This window comes from Lepisosteus platostomus, chromosome 6, assembly GCF_059453375.1.
Source record: "Lepisosteus platostomus isolate fLepPlt1 chromosome 6, fLepPlt1.hap1, whole genome shotgun sequence".
Classification (NCBI taxonomy): Eukaryota; Metazoa; Chordata; class Actinopteri; order Semionotiformes; family Lepisosteidae; genus Lepisosteus; species Lepisosteus platostomus.
In genome coordinates, this window is record NC_142616.1 from 29282596 (window position 1) to 29303384 (window position 20789).

A 20789-nucleotide genomic window follows, 5' to 3' on the forward strand; every position below is an offset into this window, starting at 1 on the left:
CTCTATAACTATGAATTTGTTACTGCTGTGACACATTTTACTCTCAAAACATTTACTTTCTGGTTCTAATCGGTCCTTTTACATGCTCAAATCTAATTAGAAAGCAAAAAAGAAAACAGGTGCCAGTAGGTCCTGTGAGGCTCATTTTACGAAGGCTTGTCACTATGAAGGTTGATTGAAGAGGCTTCTTTTGGGAGTCTAGGTCATGCATTTGCTATAAACCTGGCACTCTTGCTGAAATGTACCAGTGGATGGATTTACTTTGAAGTTGTGAAATTGATTAGGCCCCCGTACAACATCCCATCAATATTTATCAGTTACAAAGATGGGAAATGAAAAGCACCCATGACAGCTTTGTAATGCATGCAAGTCCAGGAGCAGCACAGCAGATCTAAAATGCTGGTTTGAGCATGCTGGAAATTAGCTATTGGAACAAGTGGCAGCCCCTATTCTAGGGAGGGGGGTCTATGTACTGGTTAGTCTGAATGATTTATTTGCTCCTCTAAACAACCTAATTCCTGTGGAATTCATGCCCTGGTAGCATGGAAGCTTGCCAGCTTCTTCAACACCAGCTTTGGTAAACTGGTTACTGCCGCCACTTTGTGGACACAAGGTGTTAGAGACAGGAAAGGCGGCAAAGAACAGGGACAAGCCAGTGCATGTAGACGCTGGGAGCAGAATCAATGCACTCTGCTCACTACTTGTCTACCTTACCCAGAATACCTGCATTCCACTGCTGTTTTACAGGCCCTAGACAAATCAGAGATGGAAACTGTACTCTTGGAAAGTTAATCATTTTTAAATATTTTATATAAATTTCTACAAGTATCCAAACACATTAAATCCATTACTGTTGAGCAGGCTGTAATTATCTTTTTAGCACTGACAGCTTATGGGTAGAGGAGAGAAGACTGGGTCCTAATTAAGTCAATTCTTCAATTTTCTAAGAGCATTTGAGACGGGGAGAATCAGAGGTAGTTGCAGCTCTTGTATGGACTTGAGAAAACTAGACCCTCGATGCATTGTAATTGTGACCCTTTTAAATTGAACAAGTTAGGTTTTGTGCTATGAGAATAAAAACATAACCTATTATTAAAACCTTTTAAAACAAGGGAGGAACCCTGAAACGTTCAACAATAGAGCTGTAACAGGAGTCTTCTTCACCTCCCAGCACGTTGCTCTACACATAATGCATTCACATAAAAAAGTCAGAAAGCACATACTCATTTTAATGAACTGAGGGAGGATTAATGAGAAAACAAAGAAGCACATTTAAACAGTCAGGTCTTTAATTACAGTAACTAGTTTTTTTGTGCCTTCTTAGAAAAATAACCTGACATTATTCAATAAAATTATAAAGTTGTTAATATCACATCAGTGGCAAACAGAATCCTGGACAGAACAGTGTTACAATCCTGAAGAAATCTGTACACTGCAACTGGAAACTTTCAAATAAGAAACATCAAACATGGGAAAAGAGTAAAACTGCCTTCAACCCCTCAGTGCTGTAGAGCAGCAGATTTGGCTGGTCACTTTTACATCAGGTACATTTTTAGAAGCCAATCAATTAGTTAAATGCAAATAAAAAACAGAAGTATTATGCATCATAATCAGGCCACGAGGCCCCCTACTGTTCATCAGTGGAGCTGTAACATGTCTTTTTAACCTCTGCTTTCTTTTTGGAAGACCCAATCTATACCAGCTGTTAACAGTCTGTAGCATAAACTCTCACACCTTGGGTTTCAAAGTCTATTCCTGGATGGCTTAGGTATAGGCCTCTAAGGCCAAAATGTCTCTAGGTTTTTGTTTCCACACAACTTAAATACTTCAATCTAATTATTTGTCACAATTATGGTCATTTCTTGGTCTTCATGCAGTGGAGACAATCCATAAAGCAAGATGACAAAACCAGAAATCAGTAGCCCTCGAAACCTGGCAAATTTTTGATTTTGTTCCACTCAGTGATCAAACAATCTTGTTTTCCTAGCCAAATATAGGATTTGTTTAAGATCTTCTCCAGTTGATAGCTCCAAACATTTACTTCACTAAAAGTAAAACCCAGAAGACACTACTAGGACATCCAGCAATTCAGATTAAGACCAGTCTTACAGTGTGTTTCTAACAATTACAGACTGCAGAATATCATTTAGCAAAGGTCTGACATTATCACCCTCCCCTGAACAGCAATGTGCTGAATATCTTTCCAAATGTACTTAAAGTAAGGTAATGATCAGGTGGCAACTTCTACCACATTTATAAAATTGCCTGTGACCAATAAAACCTGAGATCACCCTTACTGCTCCACGAAAAGAGTCTTTTTTAATTTTCACAAAGGGTTAAAACAGCAAGAACTTGCATTGACTTCCTGGTGCAAAACCAGCATCCAGGATTTCATAAAGTTTGCCAGAACTCTATGAACTCATTCAAAACTGTGCTGGGAATTCTGAAGTGCCAAAAGCACAGGTCTTCACCTGCATACAAATCTGATGTGATCTTAAGATGTATTTATATATGTGCATACTAATAATTATAATCACAAGCTCCTGAATTAAAATAAAAAACAAAACAAAACAATTTTACAAACTGTAAGCAACTGTTAGAAAATGAAAAATAAGCAATTCACTAAGACTTCACAATTGTAAATTTTATCTTAAGAGAATATTTCATGGCCACCTGTTGGATGTTGATTGTTACTGCATCATGCTGAGACTCAAGGGGAGATAACAGCTGCAGTGATAATGCAGAGGGATCTCACAGAACACGGGACTCTCCCAGTTGCCTTCAGTGTCCTGCTCTGGTCTCCAGAGCCAAGATCCCACCTCTCAACTCACTAAGCAATATTCTGCAGTTTTAAAAGACGATCCTTTGTATGAATGTACCAAAAGATATGAAATAATCACTAGACTGACATGAACCAGCTTCAAGTTTCTCTTAGCCAAGGCAGTCCTAGCGGAGCAGGCCTGCAAAAGTGATAGGTCAGTACAGGACAACGTGGACTGCCCTGCGGGTCTTTATTAGGAGAGGAAGAGTCCATTTCCTCTAAAAGAAGCAATGAAGAGGGAGGGACAAGGTGGATGACTGGGCACTCAGTCGCTTTCGAATTTGATGGAGTTGATGTTTGTGGAGATGATGCCGCCACGGTAGCTGCCACGTTTCTTCTTGGTCTTCTCATGGCGGAATGATTTGCCCTTGGTGTACTTCAGCACTTGGTTAGCCTTCTGTCCCCAGTCCCCCTGGGCGCCCGCCTGTGAAGACACAAACCACACGCATGGTCAATCTCAGGAGAATTCAAGAGCACTGGACAGGGTAATCAACACTTCTGTACTGGGTCAAGGTGAGATATGTGATCACTGCACTCAAACAGGGCTCACCAATCCTGGTCCTGGAGAGCCACAAACCAGCAGGGTCACAGGTCACCCTTACATTATGAATTTCCAAGCTTGTGGACCAATTTTGTTTTGACCACTGAGGTAAGTGAGTTGTTCTATTAGGTGGTTTAGGGATTTGCCTTTCCAATCTCAACGCTCTGTAGTATTCAAGGGTCAAAAGTGGCTGTTCTTGACTTAACTGAAAGAATGAAATTCAAAACATTGATCAAAACACTCCTGTGTTTCAAAGTCTGTACCACTGATCAATTAAGCATGTCATATTGGAATGGTGTTCTCTAGGACCATTCCTACACTGAAATGTACAAATGCGCATTACCAGACAGTATGTAGGTATGCAATGATGATCGATGATATGAACGAAGGCTGGAAGGAATCCTAAAATTGTAGTGCACAAGACTAGGCTGTGCTAGGAGCATTCAGCATTGTTGTGCTTCACGCCATTTTCATCACTCTGCAACACTGTGTGAACAGCACTGCTTTAAAGCAGCCTATTCTACAACACATGCACTGAACACCAGTTTGCTAGAGCTAGTTAACTGCTGGCACTAACCATGATGAATGTGCTATAGCCAGATGCATGGCAAATTCAAATTAGGCAAACAGCATTTTTATTTGAGTCCACTAGATGACGGATGTATAAATATACAATTGCACCCTGTTATGTGTTGGACATTCAAAAAGAGCCATAAAGCAAACTAATTTTCCCCAAAAGGATTAATTTTCTTAATTTCATAACTACATAAAGCAGATTAAAGCAATTTTCCTTTGATGTTTTATGCAAAATATTAAATGTAGTACTGAAGGCATTATATATATAATGCAAGAAATTGTATATGGCTAATAAAGTGATCTTATATAGAACTGCATATACATTGGACATTTTAAATTCATTAATATTGTATGGCAATATACACAGTGCGTTAGAACAGGGGTTTTCAACCTTTTTTAAGAAGTGTTATCCCTCTGTTTAAAGGTTTCATCATGTACTACATTAAATATTTTTAGTTGCAAATGGCAAGCAGCACTTTCACTGCTTTTTCTAATAAGCTGCAGATATTTAGATCCTACATCCAACCAAAACATGAGGTGTTTCGTCGACAGCTCTCAAAAGTCTACCACAAAAGGCTGTCATTGTTCAACTAGATCAATTTGTCAAACTGTGCAGCATTTCCTTACCAGTGCTGTTTGTAAAGGGATCTCAGATACAATCGCAATCCATTTGTACTAATTTTTCCATTTCACTAAAATACGTATTGAACAGAGCAACAAGCTCTGTTAAGTGGCCAGTTACTACATCTGAAATATCAGCAACCTCTGAAGCACCATCATTTAATTCAGTTAGGGAAGAAAACAGATGTTACTGGCATGCTTACACTTTTCTGTTTTGGTGGTAGATCCTTGAATTTTGTTACACAGACCCATCACATTGCAAATAACAAAAACGCATGATTTCAGAGGTCTGGTTTTCGTAGTTAGGTTTTACAACCAAGGTTAAAATGTTTAATTCAAGGCTCTGGCTTTTTGATGCCAGTGCTTCTCTGTGTAAAACGCATTGGGTTGAAACATTGTGAAACTTGTTGTATACTCACAATAAGCCAACATTTTCTGCCCATCATACCCATTGGCTACAAAGGCCATTTGCATTTGTGTACTGCTTCAGCACTTCAAAACGTTCTCTTCTTGTTCATGTTGGCAGTGCAACAGAGACAACAGAGATAATCTTTAACCAACTTACTGTCCCAAATGTAATGAACACATACAGCTGAGCCCCAGTTTCCAGTGCCTGTAGATTCATCTACCTTAAATGCATTTCATTATACTTTGATTCAGTTGCACCTCATTATCTTTTGACAAACAACAAACAAATCTGCTGGGTGAAAGGGGTATCTTTTTAACCTTTTTTGCTTACTCATTGCCAAAAAGTGCTGTACATGTCTAGTAATGAATGTTTCTTGGATTGTATATGTGTTCTTGCAATTTGTAGTCATGAGTGACATCAGATATGAGACATTCAGGATACTTTAACTGACTAGGTCACCTCTTTTTGGCATTTGAAACATTTGAGCCATCAGCTAAAATATTCAGTTAATTTTCTAAACCAACCTGTGGTGCTCTGTTTCCAGGTGTCTTTTAAACAGACAGAATCATACACTAATTGGAGAGATTTTCCAAGCAGATGACACATTTTGGTTTGGAATTCTGATTGGGGCCAACATAAGTAAATCTAAATATGAACCATTGTACTTATGAGATTTCTATTGTCCAGAATTTTCTGTAAATCATTTTTTCCCCCACTTTTCTCTTTCCCGTGTCAAACATCCTTTTTAATTACAGAACTGCACCCTAGCTAAATACTTAACCCATTCAAAATGGAAAACCAAACATTTCTAAAAAACATTTAACAGTACTCAGTGGAAGAGTTTATCTGAAAATACCAAAATGTACAATTACACATTTTCAATTTAAATGAAACAAAAACGTCTGATTTCTGTGTATGTAAATGCTGAGTTTTCACGATAAACAGATGAAGACTGTCCTTACCTTTGCGTCAAATGAGTTGTTGGAGAGTCGAGGATCAACTTCAATCTCTTCGTCTCTTACTCTACGGAAAGGAGCATTGGTTGTCTTTAGAGAACACACACAGAGAGAAAAGAGAGACATACTTTTTAATCATTTTGCCTCAAGACAGCAAGTAAATCCCAAACAAAAACTTGCTGAACTTTTAATCCAGCTTTACAAAACACCATGCAATCAACGTGGCTGAAAGTTTGGGACGTACAGCATGTCAGAGAGCTCATATTGAAAACCATGGCACCTGCACATAGAAAGCTGACATTGCACCTAGTGTTCAGTTAGTGTTACAGTTCAAATATAGTATCTTATTCATCTGAGGGTAAATTAAAAATCAATTTCTTACTTTATATAATAAGGTATATATATATATTATAATTGTAAAAGGTAATTTTAAAAGGTAAGGTAAAGGTAATTTTCTTACCTTTATCAATAATTATAATAAACGGTGTCCCTGAGAGTTCTCATAGAGCTGCAGAGACTAACTATTTATATGAGGGATTCCAGATGGAGAAATGTATAGCTGTAGTCTGTGGCTCATACTAGGTCACTATTAAAGTGCGGTTTTTACTAGAATTTTAACATTGTAACTGTAACCTTTAACTCAAGATGACATTAAATGTGAAACTAATTTAATGTCAATTATCAACAACAAACACATTTTTGTAAACTTGGGATCCAAACCTTGGGTTTGGATTTAAAACAAAATCTATATTTTTTTAACCAGTCAGCTGTCTTCACTCTACTGCAGCCAATGGCTTCCTGCCATTCCCAGAACGCAGTACCTTCTGCTTGGCCTTGGGAAAAGAGTGTGGTGTTGATGCTGTAAGTTTGTTGGCCTTTGGAGTTTTACTCTCCTCCTCATGTTTGCTCTCGGATGAAGACTCTTCATCTCTCTTCCTCTTTGCTGCAGTGCCTATCCATAAGAGAGAAAAAAGGAAAAACGTTTTATCTTTTTATATTATTCCCTAAAACATCCAAATTGCATTCCCTGTTCATTAGGGACATCAGTCAAAGTTCCCAAATGGTTTGGTTTCCATCGCGTGGCTCTTGAGCCTGTTGCTCAGGGGATGGGTATACCTGTGGCAACTACAGTCTTTGTCTACTAAGAAGATCATGCAGTACAACAATGAGTAGCGTAACCTAGGGTTTTGTAGAAAGCAGTGAAGACAATTAACTACCTTTACCAAGTTAAAAAATATTGAAAGGCTATGAAATAGTTTTGGCAGCAAATACACTACAATATGAAATCAGAAAGGCAGAATCAAGCCTCTTCCCAAACTAAAAAAATAATGTCATCCTTTGATATATGCATGTAAGTTTTCATCAATATAAAAAAAACACATAAAAGAACCAATATACCCTGCTTGTCATCAGAACAGCACCTTCTTGCCTCCTGTATGTTGGGGGCTGCAAGAAGTCAGGACAGTGTTGATCACCGTCTGGGGTGCTGAGAGCCCCTTATAAGCCGGGAACAGCTTAAAGTCAAACAGCCCATGTATGATGGGCTATATTCTGGGAGATCAAAGGTCATGACACGTTGTCAACATCAATGGGAACATTCAAGAGGAATAGTTTTGGCAGGAGTGTCAAGTAACCTGTACAAGACACACTATTGATCGAATTGTAGGACCTCACTAACTTTCAGGCTCATCCTGATAATGCATGACTCAAGCAGGCCAACGCACATCCTCGTGCTGCTCCTGTAGCAAGGGCTTTCTTCTGAGTTGAGAATGTGACAGTTATGCCAAGAACGCTGTATTTCCTGTACTGTAGTACTCAGCCCTGAGCCTGAACTGAACATGTATGCATGAGTTGGGATGTATGACATCCATGGCTGGACAACGATCCATGTTCACAAGAGGAATGTGTTAGAATCTGCTTTAAAGAATGGTGGCCACACACACAACTAGCCTGTGAATTTACACGATCACATCACTTCAATAAAAGTTCACTGCGCTGGCTATAAAAGCTATTTTGTAAATTTCCTAGTAATACTTTTGTGAATGTGTTGCAGTTATAAGCGATATTTCTACTGATGCCCAGCTTGTGTAAAATGCTCTGGGGAGTGTCCATGCACTACATACTGTAAATGCAAAACTGATTACCATTAGCGGCTGGCTCTGCTTTCTCCTCCTCTGATGAAGAGCTGTCATCTGATGAGCTGCTCTCCGCTTTCTTTTTGGCCGCCTTGGGAGTCGTTTGGGCTTTCTTGGTGGCTGTGGAGTTAACCACAGAAGCTGCTGGTTTTCCCGTCTTCTTCTGTCCTTCAGGCTCAGAGTCCGAGCTGCTCTCACTGGAGGAGGAATCTGCTGTTTTCTTGGCAGAAGTTGGTGTTTTCACCATGCCTGTTGTCTTGGGGACTGCAGGTTTCCCATTGGGCTGCGCAGGCTTGGTGCAAGCCTTCGCTTTTTCAGCCTCTGAGTCAGAGCTGTCAGATGTATCCGAGCTGCTGCTCTCCTGCTTCTTTTTAGTCCCGGCAGGTGTGCCTTTGGCTGGAACCGTCTTTGCAGGTGTGACTTTCTTTGCAGCACTAGGAGTTTGGGGAGCTGCCTTCTTCTTAGTAGCCTCTTCCTCTTCCTCACTAGAGCTGTCAGAGGAGCTGCTGCTCTCCTGCTTCTTTTTAGCCCCGGTAGGTGTGCCTTTGCCTAGAACTGTCTTTGCAGGTGTGACTTTCTTTGCAGCACTAGGAGTTTGGGGAGCTGCCTTCTTCTTTGTAGCCTCTTCCTCACTAGAGCTGTCAGAGGAGCTGCTGCTCTCCTGTTTCTTTTTAGCCCCGGCAGGTGTGCCTTTGCCTAGAACTGTCTTTGCAGGTGTGACTTTCTTTGCAGCACTAGGAGTTTGGGGAGCTGCCTTCTTCTTAGTAGCCTCTTCCTCTTCCTCACTAGAGCTGTCAGAGGAGCTGCTGCTCTCCTGTTTCTTTTTAGTCCCGGCAGGTGTGCCTTTGGCTGGAACCGTCTTTGCAGGTGTGACTTTCTTTGTGGCACCAGGAGTTTGAGGAGCTGCCTTCTTAGTGGCTTCTTCCTCTTCCTCACTAGAGCTGTCAGAGGAGCTGCTGCTCTCCTGCTTCTTTTTTGCCCCGGTAGGTGTGCCTTTGGCTGGAACCGTCTTTGCAGGTGTGAGTTTACTAGCAGTACCAGGAGTTTGGGGAGCTGCCTTCTTCTTTGGTGCCTCCTCCTCCTCACTGGAACTGTCAGAGGAGCTGCTGCTGGACTCAGCCTTCTTGGTGGCTGCAGGAGTTTTCACTGGTGCCGACTTGACCTTCTTCGCCTGGGTTTCTTCTTCTTCAGAAGAGCTATCGGAGCCTGAGCTGCTCTCAGCAGGTGCGGCCGCCTTTCCAGCAGCTGGGACTGCCTTCCCAGCTGGTGTGGATGGTTTAGACCCTCTTTTGGAGGCAGCAGGTTTGCCGGTGCCTGTTTTTTTTGACTTCTCATCCGCCGAGTCACTGTCTGAATCTGAGCTGCTATCTGCCTTCTTTGTAGCTATAGCTGGGGATTTAGCGCTGGGGGTTGTGGACTTCGGAACAGGTTTTGCAGCTGGCTTTGCCGAGGCCTCATCCTCAGAGCTCTCCGAGTCTGTGCAGAAAAAAACACCCGTAACAAACACGGACACACACTTGGCACAACACAGTCTCAAATCCTTTATATATATACACGATTCACTCTGACTCAAGAGCAGTTCCCAACAGACACACTCCAGCAGGGATTTCCAATGACTGTTAACACACCCACACGTCTACTCCACTGCAGGATCTTGGTTCAGGAAGCCCTTACACTGCTTGATAAACTGATAATTAAACCACACAACTAGGGAGTTGCATGTACCCAAGTTCTACACTAGAAAAAACTAAAGGATTCATATTCAGGCATGCATTTACTACCATCTTTTGGACTGACAAGTCCTACATTCCTACATACAAAGACATCTGAAGTTCAGGTCTCTGAAGAATACAAACATTCAGCTTAGCCTCTAATGATATATAAATCTATAAAGATGTGCTGAATTTGTAAATTAGAATTTCAGAATTTTAGGATCTACCTGGATTAGGTTATTATAAACTTTTTTGTTATAGTATTTTGTTCATAGTTAGCTGAAATAAAGAAAAATGACAAATTGTATGCTGACAGTTAGTGGAATAAAGATGCAGGAAAAGAAAAGAGTATTTAATGCCAGCTTTAGATCACAATCTTCAGTAGCTTGAGTCATTACCATAGAAATCGAACACTTATTGATCTAACCCCCAAGGTAGAGGCTCTGTCCTTTTCTCACCTGAGCTGTCAGAGGAGGAGTCCTTCTTGGCTGGAGGTGTCTTTACAGATGCAGGCTTTGCTGGCGTCACCTTAGCAACAGGCTTCTTCTGTGCAGCTTTCTCCTCTTCTGAGCTGGAATCTGACAGAGCAAGCAAAAAAAAAAAGAGTAGGAGTGCCCGCTGGAGAAAGTGCTCAAGAGGGAATACAGTAGGAACAAGAATCAGAGAGAAGACTCTAAGGCTCACCTGAGCTGTCTGAGCTGGACTCTGCCTTCTTGCTGGCTGCTGCTTTAGGTGTGGAGGATGCAGACTTCACAGGGGGTGTTTTAGCTGGAGACACAAAGAAAAGTTAGAAATGTGTGAACAAACAGGGAAGGTTGGACAATGTGCTGTGCGGGCTGATAATTCATTGTGCTGCAGATTATCCATTAGAAATCTCCCACTAATTTCACAATTACAAGGCTCTGATCTTTTGGACAACTAAGCTTATGGTATTAGAAACAAAACATACACTTTGCATTATGTAGCTGAATTTATATGTTTTTACACTCCCCTTTACACTCAGACGCATACAGATAGACTTAGGGTGAAAACCTATAACAGGACGTTCTTCTATGCTGCTGGTGAACTCACTCCCAGAGCAGACCTCAGCACTGACTACAATAGGCAGACAGACAGATGTCAGACACATAAAAGAAAACCTGGCTACTTTGAATTAGCCATAACACTAACCTCAATCCAACTATGTCTGCAGAGAGTTTGTCGGACATTGCTGTCCGCTACAGCAAGGCCCATCAAAGTGCCTCAATGTTAACAGGGAGTGGGCTGTAGGGAGCACTGACCTGCAGGTTTCTTAATCTTCGCCTCCTCATCACTACTGTCCTCACTGCTGTCCGACGAGTCACTGCTCTGGGCCTTGGCACCCCCTACTGGAGCAGATGACTTCTGCCCTTTGGTGGAAGGGGGAGGGACGGCACTGTATAGCCCTGTTAGGAAAACAAAACCCACCAATGAGAGGAAGCTATCTAATTCATGTGGCTACTAATAACTAAGGATCTCAGCCTGGTTTCTCTTCGAGCAATAGCTGGACATTGGTTTCGACAAGATGGCTAAATCTTCAGCAAATGCCTGCAATTCCAGTTTCAGCTATTGACATTCCGTACTGATAAAATCAGGCATTTAATATTATCAGGCAAGGTTAATATTACTGACGAGCTGTAAAGAAACAAAGGAGAAACCACATTTGTCATTTCCATCTTTAATGCCTCTGCAAAGATTACCGTATACTGTAGAACCGCAAGAACAAATTTATTAAAACCAACTCTATAAACCTGTGGATTTATGTAAAAGAATATGGGTTTAAGGAAGTTGGCTTTAAAAATGCAAAGGTATTACAAAGAAATAAAAATCAGAGTTCGAGTAAGTCACAGCGTACAACTTTAGCAGCCTCCGGTTCACAAGCGTGCAACATCAGCAAACACAGCGAAGCTCTGCGATATAATAAGGTATATATACACAGCAAAAAGACCTTACCAGGTTTGGGCTTCTTGCTTGGGGGAGCACCCTTCTCATCCCCAGAGGAAGAGTCCTCCTCGCTGCTGGACTTGGCATCACCCCGCTTGGCTGGGGCAGTGGTCTTTACAGCTGGGGCCTTTGCAGGAGGCTTGGCGGGCTTCTGTGAGGGGAAACATTTAACACTCCATCATAACAGTGGTGTTCAAGAAGCAGACCATCACATAATTCTTCATACTGAACGCACCATAGTACTAGCTAGATCCGCCCTGTCTGTGTGCATCTGTGTGAGGAGTTTCGATGAAATGACATATCTTTACACAAAAAGATACACAATGTTACCCTTAAAACTTGAAATATCCTGCCATCTTGTTGACATTTACTGACCACGGTCACAGATACGTTAAATGATATACTGCTGCCCTAATACCATAGGAGCTACCAAGTTTGGTTCCTACAACACAAGAACAGCCCTTCTGCCTTTCATGAAATACTCAGGAGTACCAACAAGGAGTAATTGCCAACAGGAATACATGACCCCTCACCCCAAAATCAACCAACATCAACTTCTCTTGAAGGCAAAAACTAAGCAAGAAATCCTTCCACACCCAACCTGAGACCAAACTAACAATTCTGGCCACCTCCCTCAGCAATGCTGTATAAACCAACAGCAGCCTGCATTTAACCACCACCCAATTCCTGGATGTAGTGCCCACATCTTTTGTCAAAGATGCCACTGGTAGCCTGGTCACAAGCTGGCATGCAACACTGTCTATGTTACATTTTTTACACAACCATTCATAAATTGCTTTATTTAGTAGAAAGCTGCTTCTCCTAATGTTTAATAAGAGAGGTTTCATGCTTTCGCACACCATGACCAATCACTCCTTTTCATGAAAGCATGAACAGGAGCACAGACGTACAGTGGGAAATCTGCATCAGGACTCCACAACAGCAGCCAGACTCACCTTGGCTGGTTTCTCGTCCTCGGAGTCACTGGAACTGTCGCCGCTGCTCTCCTGCCCCTTCCTGGAGGCGACGACCTTGACCTCTTCAGAGATAGGAATAAAACCGCATCAGTCATGGGCTTGACAAGTACGCTGCCCCTGCTCATTAACTACAGACCAGCTATCTTCCTTGGACTCCGACAGTCCTCGCACACTGCCCTCACTCTCCATCTGCAAAGGCAGCAGCATTACTGATAGCAATCAATATGATTAATTGCACTTCCAAATGTAGTTAGGTCTTAATGAAGGGTGTTTGTGCCATGTCTGTTGAAAAGATACTGGAAGATGATAAAGGTGAGACAGTGAGCATTAATCTTAACAGTCTCCTACAGAATCAATAAAAGAAGTCAGTCTATGTTACAATGCTGCAGCTGAAGATCTACAGTATGCTCTAAGAGTGTTTTGGGGGATCTTCAGCCCTGGACAACCACTAATAATCCAGATATGTCACCAAATCAGCACTTAGTCATTAGACTGCTTAACATTTAAAAAGACACATTCCAGGACCAAACCAAGATGGAAATTACAAATATTGCACCAGTACTCTGTGATTAGGTTTTTTCCTGATGTTTGTTAATGCTTCACTGAGCCACTTTATCCCAGTTTATTCAGCATTAATGAGAAAGATAATACAAGACACCCTTTGGATTGGGCACTAGTTCCACTGCTACATAACATCCAGCATCACTGAAACCCATTTACACAACATGCTGGACAATCAGAATAAAAGCATGTTGTCTCAACAAAAGCATATCGGGAGCCTGAAACTGAAAGACACTGTTTATTCCTTCAGAGCTCTGACCTGTGTTTGCAATGATTTTTTTAGAGAAAACAAGACGTCAATAATGAGTCCCCAGCACCGGAGCTGGAGACCACTGCAATAAGGGATAGGTAGGGGGTACCAGCTTTTGCAGGGGGCTTGGTGACCCCTTCCTCCTCTGAGTCCGACTCCTCACTGCTGGAGCTGGTGTCTTTCTTTCTGCCTGCGGCCTGGGGGCTCTTTGAGGGGGTCTTCACAGGGGGCTGTCAGCAGGAATAGGATATGTAAGGGGAGAGGTTACAGATGTAAAGAGGCTGACAGTCAAACCGCTCACCTACTTACGGTTTCTTTCGAGCAGACTGATGGCACCTGCTCACCTTGGCTGGGGTTGCCTTCTTTGTCTTTTCCTCTTCCTCGGACTCCGAGTCGCTGGAGTCTTCGCTGCTGCTGGACTTTGCCTTCTTTGCTGCTGCCGGTTTCTTTGCAGGTACTGCGGCTGGAGACTTTTTCACTGAAACGCAGTGAACAGGGCTCAGCACACACCACCTCCAGGTGCGGGGCACTGGATCAATTTTTATTTTCCAGGGGCCCCTCTCTCCCTTGCAAAAATAGCCCCAGAGCCCTGTCTGTTTTTGCATGACATAGAATCTGGGCACTAATTAAATACTTAGACATAGGACGTATAAAAAGCAGACACATGGCCAGGTGTGTCATTCACTGTGCTCTAGGCAATGGGAAGAGAGAATAAAGAACAGTGTTCTCTTTAACAGATGTCGTCTTATATTCCACAGCTGCCATTATAGAGAGTAACACTCGCACCAAAAAAACAGACCTTATGGATCTAGAACAGGTTCTATCTACCTAAATATAAAATCAATCCAGGAAATAAGGTCAGTGGTCTTTGGAGCTTGTTGCTTTTATGAATAGAAATTTCAATGAAGCACGCACACAGGGGAATAAGACCCTCACTGTACAGAAGTCTGACCCATTTCAGGCTTTATAGAATGTAGGCTCTTAAAAAAGTCAAAGGCGAGTGACAGAGGTCTCCAGATCGTGACATTTTCTGAAGAAGATTACGTTTTTCTATTGATCTTCATCACTGCAACGGCCATAAAAAGATGAAGCTCTGCAATGAGGCTCTTATAGACTACACACATGTTCAAAGGCAACCCAGTACAAAAACCCCGGGCAGCCACTGGCTGTACCTGCAGGCGTCTTCTTGGTAGCATCTGCCTCCTCTTCACTGGATGAGTCCTCACTGCTTGAGCTCTCTGCCTCCTTTGCCTTCTTGGCAGCTGGGCCATTGGGTGCCAATTTCCTCTTTTTGGTCTCTGGAGACCTAAGGAAACAAGTTGCATCATGGTGCAACCCTTCATCTTGTTTTTTTTTGTGCATCATTGATCACAAAAAAACTCAATTCTGAGCTGCGGAAGCACCTCATAAAAAAGGACTGAACAACACTTTAATCTTGTCAAAAGCTATAATATTACTTAGGGCTAAAAACTGACATCATCATGCTTCACCACTACAGACGGGGACAGAAGTTGGCAAATCTTTTATCACAGTGCTTTATAAATTTGTTAGCAGTTCCAATTAGCTGCACCAAAACTGCACTTTGTGACAGTACAAAATACATATACACAGGATGTGATCTATTCAAACTTCCTACATTCTAACAGGTTGCACTCTCATCGTCTTCCGCACAGCATCCTTCTAAACTCCGGAAACTTTGGTTCCCACTTTCCCGTGGCCAAACTCGCCACCTAATTCACGCCCAAGGGAAAACTGGGCGCTCCGAGTCTCTTCAGTAACAACCGAGCACAACACACGAGAGAGCGTATACTCACTTCACCCAAAAGTTAAAAATGTCCAACAGACCAGCTTCTTGAGGGTCCTGAGGTTTCTGTGAAAGTAAAAAATAGCCAAATAATATATAAGAAAACTGTAAAAATATTCAGGTTTCTTTTTAAGCACAGGTACCGGTAAGTGTGTTGTATTTGAACAGCATAAACAACAAGTGAAGTAACGGAATCATAGTTTTTTTAACACTTTAGAATCTATTATTTAATTAATAAAACCTTTCCCTGGAGAACTATTTTAAATCATTTTATTGGTGCCATAATTACATCCAATGGTGCTTTTATTAAAATATAAAATACAGGAAACTAATAAACACATAGTCGTTACAAGAAAAACATACTTATATAAATGAATACCCCACTGTGATCCCCCAAACCTCTCACACACGTGTACTGGAGTTGGAACAAGCCAAGACTCGACATCCTAAAGCTTTACTAAGTCATAAGCCCTGTACACACTAAATCTGCTCCTTCTAAAGCAAAACCCTTTCTCGCAATAGTCACTCACCACTTTCGTCTTCTTCAGGAACTCCTGAGCTGCCTTGGAGAATTTATTCTCCAGGAGAAAAGAGTAAACATGCTTGTAAAGATCGCTGGGCACCGACGACTGCTCCGCCATCTTTTGGCTCCACTCGTGTAAAAAGGAAGACTCAAGAGCACAGCGGGTAGACACATGGGAGCAGTAACTGTGTCGCAAAGGAAACGCGTCACGGGAAGGCGTATGGGGGGACTCCTCTATTTAAAAGAGCGTTGGTGGGGAGTGTGTGTCCTTGCGGTCTAAGGATATGGATTGATTCATCATAAAATCCGTGTTTTTATAAAAATAGATATAATATATACTTGAAAATGCCTAGGTACGAGCTGGCCTTGATATTGAAGGCCATGCAGAGGCCTGAGACTAAAGCAGTTCTGCGGCGCACGGTAGAGACGCTGTTGGAGAGAGGAGCTGTGGTGCGGGAGGTGCAGAGTCTGGGCGAGAGGACGCTACCGTACAAGATCTCCAAGCACAACATGAGACACACGCGTGGCGGGTACTTTCTGGTGGACTTCCACGCCGCCCCGAGCGAGATCCCCTCGCTGCTAGATCACCTGGAGCGGGACGTTGACGTGGTGCGGCCCACTGTTGTGCGGAAAGATGAGCAGCGAAACGTAGAACCGTGCGCCGGGTTGGAAACGGGCCTCGGCGAAAGTAGGCCTCTCCACAAGAGATGAGCGTTTGGCCGGTGGGTTTACTTGCTGATGAATTGTGCTCGCCTGTCGATAGGGGTGTAGTCGTGTGTCCCAAGGTTGCGCCAGTTAATGTAATTGTTGATTCGGATGTGTGTGGTGTGTGTGCGTCGGTGTTTGTGCACCTGTTTTGCTGTAGCCTCTTTGACACTGAAGCTGTGTAAATCTTTTCTTTATTTTAGTTTGTGTGAACACCAGTATTAAGATAGAACTGCGTCGCTTTCATCAGTGAATTAGACCGACGTGTGGTCAGCTCCATAATTGTTCTCTCTTCTTTTCCAGCCCAGCCATACATGGGGATGTACAGCCGGCACCGACCAAGATCTACAGAACGCATTGTATATACGTTACATAATAAACAAATGATTTTCTTAATTGTTGTTATGCTTTCTAGTAGTAAGAAACCTTGGTGCAATTAAGGGACAGTGTAAATTTCTTCATGTATTCTGGAAGTGAAGGAAAAACTATCAATGAATGGTGTAGGAATGCCAGCAGTGCGGGTGTCAGTTCCTATACTGCTGAAGGAACTTCAGTTTTTATTCCAGTTTCAGGCTTATTAACCCTATTGATCCATTTGACATCATAATCAAATAAATGTACAACACATTTAATTAACAACACTTGGGGAAAGCTGCATATTTTTTCTTTCCAAGGAGGGTGGCAGTGACCAAAATAATTAGGCATGCTAAATGAAATGGAGCTTGGATTGAATGAAACCATGGAGGTGCTGCAGCCCTCTAAGAATTGAGTTAAGCAATCCTGCTTTACAGTAAGACTGTCAGATAAACTGGGCGGGCACAAATGGATGCAAAGCACTTCAGAGTGAACACAACTTTCAGAAGCAGAACCATTACATGGTTTATAAACTCTTGTTTGTGCCAGCTGCATCATTAGTGGGTTGTTGAAGAAAATCATTTTTCTCTGGCTTCGGATCCCTTGAGATCTAATCTTTGGAAGGTGGTCATCTTTACTATGATAGATTCTTTTTAAAATACAAGCTTGATTTGCAGTAAAATAAAAAACATTGAATAATAGGTAGATTGTTATTCAGGATTATGTAAATGCCTTACATGAACCCTACAGTTTGTATGAAATCCATCACCTCTTTATGAGCTTCCATTCATACTTTCTTTTATTTCAATCCTGTTGCGTTCAACATAAATGAGTCCATAAGCGCTGGAGTGGTACCAAAGGCCTTTAAAATAGCTGCAGTTATCCCTGTGCAGAAAATAAATAAGGCCCTGGACTGTCTAAAGACTTTTTGCCCTGTTTCCAACCTACCTTGTAAAAAAATTAGGATTTGCTTTTGAAATTTAATTAAACAACCATTTAATTTCAAACAACCTCTTTGAAATCTTGTTTCAGACAGTCACACAGCACATTATTAGCGATCTTATGGCTGTGTGTGGTGTGTCATGTGTGTTGGTCTTTGTGTGCACCTGTTTCTTACCGATTCTGGTTTTGCTGTGCTTATTCTCCTAGGTTTTAGTTCTGCCTTTTTTAATCATAACATCTTACTTTCCGGTTTTGACACTGTTTGGATTTTCTGACATTGTTCTTAAATGGTTCAACTCTAAATAATTGCTGACATTTCGTCTCTCTTAGGGGTTTCAGTTCTGATGTTGGGCTAATGTTCCTCAGGACTTGATACTGGTCCCCCTACTATTCCGTATTTACATGTTCCTATGTGGCCAGTCATTAAAATCACATGGTCTGAATTATCATGCCTATGGTACTCAAATCTACATCTGTACCAAACATGACAGTAAAACACTGGCTTTTTCTGCACTTTCTAATTGTAGTTCTGACATAAAATCCTGGATGACTCTAAATTTCCTTCATTTAAACTGCTACAAGACGGAAGTCATACTTTAGGCATCTACCATCAACTGCCTTAAGCCAATGCAGTAACCCTATCTGTGGATGGCACTGTGCTTGAATTTCAATCTAAATTGAAGACCTTGGAGGTGATATGTGATCCAGGCTTGATGTCTGACCCACATGTGCAAAATATTGTAAAAACATCATTCTTCATCTCAGAAATATTGCCAGACAATTGTCCTATGTTGTCTCTGTAGCAGAAAAGCTGGTCAACGTGTTTCCCTTTTCTAGAATTGATTACTACAGTCCCTTACTCAATCCCCTACGCACTGAACAAACTTCAATGTTTCCAAAACTGGGTAACCAGAATCCTGACCATGTTGCATTCAAGTGATTACATTACTCCTGTCCTGGAATCCTTGCACTGGCTTCCTTTCAGGTTTTGTGTTGGCTTCAAAATTGTCATGCTCACCTGTAAGGCTCTTAATAACTTGGCACTTCAATACCTCCTGTTTGTCCTCAAAACGTATCTACTGTAATACTATAGGTGACATGGTGACATATCTCCTATCTTTGTTACTGTTTTCTTTTAACTTTTTTATTTTCCTGTAAAGCATTTTGAGAAAATCATTTTAAAAATTGCAATATTAAATAACATCATCTTCTTCTTCTTCTACTTCTCCTTGAGTGTTACTTTGTTCCTTCTTTTTGCCTCAGTTACTTAAGTTTACTTTCTGTTGGATTGCAAGAAGGGTCTGTGTCTTGGAGGACAGTATTAGACCTTGCAGTTTTTTAAAATTTCCCTTTTAGCAGGGGAAAGTATCAAAATGAAGGTCTTTGTGATTAGTTAATTGATTTTTCAAACAAGATGCAACAAGAAACCCACAACAGTTTCTCCACCCATCCCCTCCTGCTCAGTGCTGCTCCCCCTCTATATTTCTACCTAAGGACCCCTGTAATAGAATCAAGCAGCTACTAGGGACAGAGCGGCAAGGGACAGTGAAAGCTTGGAGAACTGCTGCTGATGTAACAGAGGTTTGACTGCATCAGCAGCAGTTCTCTGTCCCTTGGAATAATGCCATATAAATAATATACAATGTCCATACAAATAATGCCAAGGGTAATTCCATGCTGGAGTGTTGAAGGAACATGACATTATGGCTGTTAAGCCATCTTCAGCTGTCATCTTAATACCAAAATAAAAAAAACAACCAAGAAAACACTGAAAATTGAAATAGACACTGCGAATTGAAATTTTTTTCTTTCTACTTTTCAGCGTGGAATTGACCTCTACTTGTTCTTAGCAGCCCACATGTTGGTCCAGCTCTCCATCAGAACAAAATCAAAGACAAGATCAAGTGATGCCAAGAGAGGGAATGTAGAACAACTTTTTAGCTGTAGTCAGACCAGCCAGCTTGATATGTCTCCATCCTGGAGATGCACTAAGTTTAGGAAGTTTGTGGTTGGATTTAGAATAATGGGCAGACAGGAAGAGATGTGTCTCCGGAACTAAACTTGGGGACAAAAGAAAAAGTTAAGTCTTGATGCAGATTTCTGCTAGGCAATGTGTTGCTGTCATGGTGAAACACGCCTAAAGAGGTTACTGTGTGAAGAACGATGTTCAAAATGCCCTTATTATTGGTTATACATACAGTATAGCTATTTGCAAAGAAATGCATTGTAATGGGAAGTCCTGTCTCTTTTAGTTTCTTACTAGTGCCTTGGCTTCCCTTTTCTCTTCTGTATTGACCATTATATAAAGCAAAACAATTATTGATTTCCCCATGGATCTGTGAGTTGTCTTCTATAGTGGGACAATTCTCTGAATTTGTGGCTCTAGCCAAGTAGTGTTGGTGAGATGAATGGGAACAGTACCAGAGATTTAGAAAAGGGCAAGCAGAAATTCAATCAAGCAGTCAGAGAAGGCTGTAAATATTCTATATTGTAAAACAAAGACTGGCTTCATTTAACTACTGTACTTTGCTTGGTTTCACTGGCAGTGAAGTTCACCTGTCTGTTTTTCAGGTGATGGAATTGTTTTTTTTGTGCAACATTAACCCAATGGTGGCGAAAACCTTCAACTTTCTACCCAAATATAAAGGACAGTTTTTACTTTTAATTGTTACTTTTACTAATAATAAAAATATAATTGAAATATTAATGCATCTTATAATAAAAGTGATTATGACGATAACGACAATAGTAATGTTTGTACTAATTACAACTATCTTCAATCAACAAATAGTAACCATCTCTACAAATGCGCTCTTAAAAAAAAACTCCAGTACGTTAGACGTAGACTTTTTGGCTATTAAAAATCTAGTGATCTTCCCTTACAGAAGGGGGCGATGTAGGTAAAAAGAGCTTGGTTTTGTAAGATTTTCACCATTGTTG

At 41.4% G+C, this 20789-nt stretch overlaps 2 protein-coding genes and 1 long non-coding RNA gene across 5 annotated transcripts in view; 2 read left to right on the plus strand and 1 right to left on the minus strand.

The window, feature by feature from the left end:
- LOC148661457 (uncharacterized) overlaps positions 1-20789 on the plus strand; it is a 123586-nt gene that overhangs the window by 38209 nt on the left and 64588 nt on the right. The window lies entirely within an intron of this gene.
- Positions 1268-16014, minus strand: nolc1 (nucleolar and coiled-body phosphoprotein 1). Of its 2 annotated transcripts, none has more exons than XM_088635230.1 (14): positions 15856-16014; positions 15336-15391; positions 14694-14827; positions 13866-13999; positions 13631-13751; positions 12690-12772; positions 11743-11884; positions 11052-11195; positions 10456-10539; positions 10230-10349; positions 8069-9535; positions 6746-6876; positions 5931-6014; positions 1268-3245 (listed from the first exon to the last, which is right to left on the minus strand). In XM_088635230.1, the coding sequence occupies exons 1-14, from the start codon at positions 15964-15966 to the stop codon at positions 3087-3089; spliced, it is 2970 nt and encodes a 989-aa protein (XP_088491356.1). In that variant the 5' UTR covers positions 15967-16014; the 3' UTR covers positions 1268-3086. The 2 variants fall into 2 exon arrangements, with proteins under 2 accessions (XP_088491356.1, XP_088491357.1); XM_088635231.1 differs by having other exon boundaries at positions 3106-3245; positions 5931-5991.
- mrps6 (mitochondrial ribosomal protein S6) lies at positions 16055-16949 on the plus strand. 2 transcript variants are annotated; one of them, XM_088635239.1, is made up of 2 exons: positions 16055-16570; positions 16757-16949. In XM_088635239.1, exon 1 carries the CDS (start codon positions 16194-16196, stop codon positions 16557-16559), a length of 366 nt encoding a protein of 121 aa, XP_088491365.1. In that variant the 5' UTR covers positions 16055-16193; the 3' UTR covers positions 16560-16570; positions 16757-16949. The 2 variants fall into 2 exon arrangements, with proteins under 2 accessions (XP_088491365.1, XP_088491364.1); XM_088635238.1 differs by having other exon boundaries at positions 16056-16570; positions 16857-16949.

What these genes read in the sequence shown, in the direction of transcription:
- nolc1 (XM_088635230.1), bottom strand. Translation starts at nt 15,966, where the DNA reads ATGGCGGAGCAGTCGTCGGTGCCCAGCGATCTTTACAAGCATGTTTAC. An exon ending in TACCAAGAAGACGCCTGCAG is followed by an intron (nt 14,000 to 14,693) that starts GTACAGCCAGTG and finishes ACTGCGTTTCAG; the next exon opens with TGAAAAAGTCTCCAGCCGCA. An exon ending in AAGCAAGAAGCCCAAACCTG is followed by an intron (nt 11,196 to 11,742) that starts GTAAGGTCTTTT and finishes TTTTCCTAACAG; the next exon opens with GGCTATACAGTGCCGTCCCT.
- mrps6 (XM_088635239.1), top strand. Translation starts at nt 16,194, where the DNA reads ATGCCTAGGTACGAGCTGGCCTTGATATTGAAGGCCATGCAGAGGCCT.